Raw genomic sequence first — 8,294 nt, forward strand, 5'->3', positions numbered from 1 at the left:
CAGGTGCAGCACAGACAGATGTAAACCAGATGTTGCGATGAAGGGGTGCACAGGGAATGAAGCTAATGAGACTACAACAAAAGAGCCTGACTGTTATCTACAGTAGTTTTTCACTTACATTGTACATTTATTATTATAAATGCTAAACTAGTAATTTCTAAAAACATGGCTTGCAATCTCCATGATGGGCCGGCGACTACTGATGCAGTAAAGGAGGAGTGCCTTGAGCCCTGTTACAGCTATGTGATTCTTCAAAAGAAAAAATGAAAAAAGAAACAGGGGGGTTGTTTTCCCAGGATTAGCAGACTGCAAAGTGCAGCCCCCGCCATCAATCAAAGCCCTTTCATTTTCTTGGAAGAGATAGCACATATCTCCCAAGTCAAACCTTTGACTGAGGTGTTTAAGAAAACAGTAAAAAGTTACCTTGATGACACAGCACCTGCGTGGAAAGGTCAGCCTCCTGCTCAGCACCATTGTTTGAGACCCTTGTTTGACAAGGAGGGTTTTGTTCCTGTTATCGGCCAAATGTTAGGCTTCGGCTCGCCATTCTTGAGGCCTCACCTGCCCTCTTGCCCTTTTCAGCAGCTGCAGACTTAACTTCACCACACTAACTCAACCATAAAAAGAGGAAAAACATCCGAGACAGAGGTTGGTGGAAGGCACTACAGGTGCCAGTCTGGCGAAGCTTTGACTCAGCTGCTTCAGTAGAATTTACACAGTATCTCCAAGTGGAAACTGCAGGAATAGCATTACTGTGCCAGCTGATGAGATGGGCTTGTAGTGTCACTACACTCCAATAGCAATGTCTTATAAGCAGATGGGAATGGCTTTAACCACTTGAACTGAAAACGTAAATGTTAGGAATGACACATCAGGTGAGCCACTGAAGACAATCTGGTAATGGACTTTTATATTTAATAAAAACAGACATTTTTCAAGAGTCACATGTAAAAAATATAAAGGAAAAATGGCTGATAGTGTCATGAAGCAATGCCTGGGTGGTATTCTGATGTTCTCTAGATTGTTCACCTTCACTTCGTTAACCCATAAGCTTCAATAGTTAAAAAGCAGGCATTTCATTCATGAAATGACAGGGGTAAGAAATGAGGAAGAATTAGTCTGATTTAGGGTGTACACTTGTGTCTCCTGTGTTTAAATTCTAGCCAATTTAGTGTGTGCAATTGTATAAAGATGGCACGGTGGCACAGTGGTTGCGCTGCTGCCTTGCAGTAAGGAGACCTGGGTTTGCTTCCCGGGTCCTCCCTGCGTGGAATTTGCATGTTCTCCCCGTGTCTGCATGGGTTTCCTCCCACAGTCCAAAGACATGCAGGTTAGGTGCACTGGTGATCCTAAATTGTCCCTAGTGTGTGCTTGGTGTATGGGTGTGTGTGTGTGTCCTGCGGTGGGCTGGCACCCTGCCCGGGATTTGTTCCTGCCTTGTGCCCTGTGTTGGCTGGGTTTGGCTCCAGCGGACCTCCGTGACCCTGTGTTAGGATATAGCAAGTTGGGTACTGACTGACTGACTAACTAAATGACCACCTATGGGTGTTTGCACTTGATTGTGCTCAGGAGTGGACTGGCATCTCCTGCAAGGCTGGTATGTGCTTTGCATTCAGTGTTCTCAAAATAGGCTCAATTTTCTTAACATCTTGTAATGGAATAAGAGGGTTTACAAAATTAATAGAGAGAAATGATGGAAGGACGGCTAATGTCATCATAAATCATTTTGCTGTTAGTTTGATGCCAGGCATACAATGGTAAGTTCTGCTACTTCATGGATTTGTGTCCTTCATTTGAATCAAGGCATATGGAGGTTCCATATCATTCCTTTGTTCTGTATGGGTACTCTGTTTTTTCTCCAAAATCCTTAATGATATGTGGATTTAGTTTATTGACAATTCCACTGTGGATGCTTGTGAGTGTAGACTTATGTGTGAATGGTCCCAGTAGTGATCTGGCATATTGGGTGCTCCTTGTATCTAATGTTGTTGAGATAAGAACCATCTTCCAGCAATTGTAAATTGAGCTAAGCCATTTGGGAATGTTATGGTATGTTATTTTGTCACCCCAGAAGCATGGCAGTGAGATCTATTATTGACTGTTTTTTACTCAGTATGTATGATGATTGTGTTTACTGTATATTAATAAATGTGTCTTGTGGCACAAATTGGATTCTTATGCAGGGCTGACTTACACCTTGTGCCCAATGCTGCAGGATAAACAGTAACTCATTGCAAGCCTAAACTAACATAAGCGGCTTTAGGAAATGAACAACTCCCTGTAGAAGCATGTGTTAAGTTCAAAATCCTTGATGCTTGTCTACAGTGGAGTCTGTGGGTTAGCAGATGGATATATGGAGACGCTCATCAGGTCCTAAGCTCCTTGCTCGCCCGCTCAGGGCTGCTGATGAATGGCAACTGGTGTAACCATCTCTGTGTGGCATCAAATCTCAGTTCAGATTCTTTTAATTTCTAGCTCCTATCTGGTGGAATGAGCTACACTCCTCCATTTAATATTCAAACTACCTCGGTGTGTTTAAGAAGCATCTGAAGACTCTTTTGTTTCCTGAATTTCTGTCTAATTGATAATGGCTTTGTTAGTTTTATTTAACTTAGGACTTATATACAGTAACTAGCTTGTATATTGTTGTAAGCGCTTCACTATTGGTGATCAATTTTGTAACCTTGTCCTATAACACTGGCTTCTGAACAGTCCCCCTGACTGATGATTACTCGATTATGTCAATCTCTTTTTTCCATCACTTTGGATAATTGCATCTTCTAAGCAAATAAATGTTAATGCAAACTGTCTCACCTTTCTCATTTGCAGGATGATTGACTCACAATTTTGAACATGGACACCTCTCAGATTCGTAGGGACTTCCAGCACTTCTCATGCCTATCCATCCACATCATCATTCTCAGTGAGAGTTTCTGGACTCCTCCAGCTGGTCATTGTTCATTTTAATGAATGACATGGCTTCCTAAAAAAGCATCCTGACTGTGCAGGTGTAAAGGTGTGCATTAGAAGTTTAATACTACTGTAAATCATCAGATAGTAGGCAACAACATGATAAATCTAATCAGGTAACAACTGTTAAAAGAAGAAATGCTATTCATTACAATCTGTGTTAGAAAATAGAGATGAAGGTCTATGGAAATAAAGTAAACTAAACAAATAAAAAAAATATTGTGAATTCCTTATAAATAAATATTCCCTTATGTTTTTCTCTTTTCTAACTAAAGAAAACTGCATATTATTTGGCACCCTTAGATTTTTCCTCATTGTTTCTTTTTTCTGTTATCTTTTTAGTTTGTGATTAAGGTTTTCTACAATAGGTTTTGTTTTGGTAACACTTTAGTCTAGGTACAGCAAAAATGCATCTATTACTCATTGACCAGTATGTAATAAAGCCTTAACAAAGGCTTCTTTGTGTCTTTATAACACTTACAAAACATCAGTAAAGTGTTTAGTCATCTCTGCAATGTGACATTAACAAGTAATTTTACCATCGTGTCGATATGCCACACTGCACAGAAATTAATAACCTATCCTCTGACATTTTATAAGTGTTATAAAGACCAAAAGAAGCCTTTGTTAAGGTCTTGTTACATAACGGTAAATGAGTAATAGATAATAGCTAAACTAAGGTGTTCCCTTTTAATATTCTCTCTCTCTGTTATAAAAGAAAATCTTGAGACGAGACTATTGCCAAGAGATTTTGTCAAGTCCTGCGAGACAAGACTTTTGCCATGAAATTTTTTCAAGTCATGCCCTCCTCTCAACCATTTTCAACCAAGCCTACGGTCCTCTCACCTCTCATTTGTGTGAATGCTTTTGTCAGACACAGTTCTTACACTCTCAGCTCTTATAAATTTTTACGTTTTCCTCACTTTAAGTTCCCAATAAAAGAAGACTTATTATGTCCAAATCTTATTGAGGAACTTCATCCCAAAGGGTTATAAACAGAAGAAATGAGTACAACGGGAAATCCTAGCACCAAGAAACGATGAAGTCAAACGAATTAACACGAAAATTGTCGATCGATTACACAGCAGATTGGTTAAATGCATATCAATAGACTATGCTGAAAAAGTTGGTGGGGATGTTGCGGAAGATGAAAACATCAACTTACAATATCCCGTAGAATATCTACAACCGTTAACACCATCTGGACTTCCACCAGCTGAATTACTGTTGAAAGAAGGATGTATCGTAATGTTATTGCATAATTTATGTCTGAGTGATGGGCTATGCAATAGGACAAGATTAGTTGTATTCAAAATTGGTCGAACAATTCTGACATGTAAAATTTTAACAGGCGACAAGAAAGGTAATGTAGTTTACCTTCTGCAGATAACATTAGACACCAAAAGAGATCTTGATATGCCATTCGTATTAAAACATTTACAATTTCCCATTAAAATACCTTTTGCTATGACGATTAACAAATCACAAGGACAAACATTCGAAAAAGTCGGTTTATTTATTAGAGCGAAAGAAATGATATTCACTCACGGGCAGTTATACGTTTTGGTTGTCACGATGTAAGTCCAAACACGGAATCAAAATTCAATGTGATATTGACGAAAAGTTAATTCAAAAAATTGTTTTTACTGAAGTTTTACAGTAAAAGTGAAAGTTTAAAAAGTATTTGTGTGTTAATTTCAAAGCCAAACATAAAAAAAACGTATAACGCAACGAATACCTCTAACACAACATGAAACATAATTCTTTCAATTTATTACGTTTTACTATTTTTTACTATGGTTAATTACTCGCTGTAATGTAAAATAGTTAGTTCTATGTAACAATTACCATGAAAATATCAATCTGTTTAAATATGTACATCCGCTTCCTAATACGCGAGTGGCAGATCCGTGAAGTAGCTAGCATGTAGCACCCGCCCGGGGGTTGGCAAGCAAAGCAAGCAGGGGGCAGAGCCCCCTAGTTTTTAATTAAAGCAACCTACAAGCCTCAATTTTTGGAGCTTACTCTCAAAGATTACAGTAATGTCTCCAGGACATCTTTCACATTAAGCTGGCAACATATTACATGACTTCTACCTGTAGGGCACGTCAACCTTAACAACTGCACTTGCTGGATCTTGTTGCTTTCAGGATGATGAATTACACATTACTCTGGACAGACTTTTCAGCACTGTTTCACATTTCCAGAGTATCATGAGCTAATAACGGTCTAACAACAATGGTGCCTTACAAAGGTTTTCTAGGTATGGTTGTTTAGAACAATTGCTAAATTAACACATGGGAATTCAGATCTACAGTGCAAAATACCAACAGATATTAGCAGTACAGACTTTATGAACTTCTTCAATGAGAAAATTAAAAATATAAGATACCAGATCTCAGCATCACAGTACAAACCACATACTAGCTTAGCAGACCCTGCCTCACATTGCATTCAGCATTTTAGTAATTTTAATCCTGTAACTAAGCAGGAAGTCTTAACTTTAATTTCTAAAACGAATCCCACTACTTATTCCCTAGATCCAGTGCCAACAAAACTAGTAAAAAGTGCAATGGAAGTTCTTGTAGCGCCTATTCTAAACAGTATGCATAGTTCATTATTGCATGGCACAGTACCTGATGCACTAAAAGTGTCAGTCATTAAACCTTTACTTAAAAAGTCAGACCTAGACCCACACATACTAAATAATTATAGGCCTATTTCAAATTTACCCTTTCTCTCTAAAATACTAGAAAAAGTATTCGCCAATCAGCTTTAGTCACACCTTACGCATTACAATTTATTTGAGAAATTCCAGTCTGGTTTTCATACTGGTAATAGTACAGAAACGGCACTAACGCGGGTTGTAAACGACATTCTGATATCCTCTGATGAAGGAAACTCCACTGTAATTATGTTGTTAGACTTAAGTGCAGCATTTGACACCATCGACCATTCTATTTTACTGCACAGGCTAGAAAATTATGTTGGGCTTACAGGCACCGTGCTCGCTTGGTTTAGTTCTTATTTATCAAATCGATTCCAATATGTACAGAAATGTGCTGACAGTATTCCATCATTATACACAGAAGTGAGATATGGTGTCCTGCAGGGCTCAGTACTGGGACCTTTACTGTTTTCACTTTACATGCTTCCACTGGGAGCTATTATTAGGAAATATAATGTTAATTTTCACTCGTATGCAGATGACATCCAATTATACCTTTCATTTAGATAAAATGAAGTTTCTCCAATGTTGTCTTTAATTAGTTGTGTTAGTGAATTAAAGGAGTGGATGGATGAGAACTTTAAACACAGATGAAACAGAGATGTTAATTGTTGGAGGGAATGACGCTGATCTCAACAATATTTTGTCATCATTTAACTCAGTTGGAATCACCATTAATTTTACTGAATCAGCCCGTAATCTAGGAGTTATCTTTGACTCTAGCGTGTCATTTAAAGTACACATTACAAAGTTGTCCAAATCATGTTTCTTCCATCTTAAAAATGTTGGGAAATTAAGGCACTTTCTAAATAAGCAGGATTCTGAGAAATTAATTCATGCATTTATTTCTAGTAGGATTGACTACATTGCGGTGTTCACTGGATGTTCAAACTGTTCTTTATACAGTCTCCAGTTAATCTAAAATGCAAATGATTTCAAAATGCTGCAAAAATTATTACAAGAACAAGAAAATATGAACACATAACTCAAGTTCTTAAATACTTACACTGGCTCCTGGTTACGTTTAGGGCAGATTTCAAAATCCTCATTTTAACATATAAAGCATTAAACGGCCACGGTCCGGCTTACTTGTCTGAACTTATCATGACTTACAAACCAGAGCGCACATTAAGATCTCAAGATGCTGGCCTGCATATGATTCCAAGGATTAATAAAATAACAGTGGGAGGTTGAGCTTTTAGTTACAGGACCCCTAAACAGTGGAATGGTCTGCCTGCCACTACAAGAGATACCCCTTCAGTCTCAGCTCCCTACTTCAGTTTAATATATCCTGACTAGAGCTGCTGATTAACTGTACAGACTGCATCTCCGTTGTTAGTCATTAGCACTAAAACATAAGTAATATGATAGTTATAATTTTTTACTGACCCTCACCTATTCTGTTTCTCTTCTCAGCACTCAAATGAGGCACTTGGTGCCACAGCCCACCTGCCAAGTTGTTTAGCCTGCCTAAAGTAAAGTCATCCCTGATGGAGGGTCACAGAACTCGTGGGGTAGAGGGGTCCTTTCATCGGATTGGCTGGCCCAACGCTGTTTCAGCTGTGGAATGGCCAATAAGGGGAGCCAGCTTGATGGCTGAGGTCTCCAGGACTCTAAACAAATCCAAATCATATTATGTGATATTATCTACTGTTAAATTCTGCTCTGTACTTGTAATATTTTTTATTTTTTTTACTGTATTGAGGATTTGTTCTGTTCTGTGTATTGTATTGTATTAAACCCCCTTCTTTTTGACACCCACTGCATGCCCAACCTACCTGGAAAGGGGTCTCTTTTTGAACTGCCTTTCCCAAGGTTTCTTCCATTTTTTCCCTACAAGGGTTTTTTTGGGAGTTTTCCCTTGTCTTCTTAGAGAGTCAGGGCTGGGGGGCTGTCAAGAGGCAGGGCCTGTTAAAGCCCATTGTGGCACTTCACACTAGTGATTTTGGGCTATACAAAAATAAATTGTATTGTATTGTATTGTATAGCAAGTTCAGCCACAGTCTTGGCCCTTTTATTTCCTCTTTTCAATTCTGTTTTGATTTGACAAACATCTAGACATCAGACAGAAAGCCCCTCTCTTTTCTCCATAACACCTGCATTCCTTTATTCTCCTGGACCAAATGGCATGCATCATTGTACTTTCAAGAGAGCTCTCTCTCTCTCTCTCTCTCTCTCACACACACACACACACACACACACACACAAGCATATCCCTACAATCCAGCAGAGTGTTCCACCTAACTCACTGGGGATGATAAACCATACAACGTGCAGTTATGGGAGTACAGCACAATGGGTTAAATTATGTAAATGAAGGCTACAACTAAAAATCGATTGAAAATCTGTGTAGTGTTATGGGGGCTTTAGGTGACTTTCCCAAGGGCCATCTCTGTTTATATATGCAAACACTTACTAGTTTATGGGTGTCATCTCTTTTTTGTGTTTCACCATCAAAATGGCTGTGCATGATAATATGTGTACGCAGCCCTCATAAAGTATTCTACCCACTCAGCTACAATGATGTGACTTCATTAACAGGTTTTCCCTGACTTTAGTGCATTTTTCTCATTGTACTCGGAAGTCACTCCTGGTA

The 8,294-nt window shown here is 38.7% G+C and overlaps 1 protein-coding gene across 1 annotated transcript in view; it reads left to right on the forward strand.

The window, feature by feature from the left end:
* The window catches only part of LOC114647125 (golgin subfamily A member 7B), a 157,774-nt gene extending 154,615 nt beyond the window's left edge, over positions 1–3,159 (forward strand). The window contains exon 5 of the mRNA XM_051922952.1: positions 2,830–3,159. Coding sequence (XP_051778912.1) covers positions 2,830–2,851 — 22 coding nt within the window. The 3' untranslated portion in view covers positions 2,852–3,159. The remainder of the gene's footprint in view (positions 1–2,829) is intronic.
* Positions 3,160–8,294: the final 5,135 nt, after the last annotated feature.

Source organism: Erpetoichthys calabaricus, chromosome 2 (genome assembly GCF_900747795.2).
Source record: "Erpetoichthys calabaricus chromosome 2, fErpCal1.3, whole genome shotgun sequence".
Classification (NCBI taxonomy): domain Eukaryota; kingdom Metazoa; phylum Chordata; class Cladistia; order Polypteriformes; family Polypteridae; genus Erpetoichthys; species Erpetoichthys calabaricus.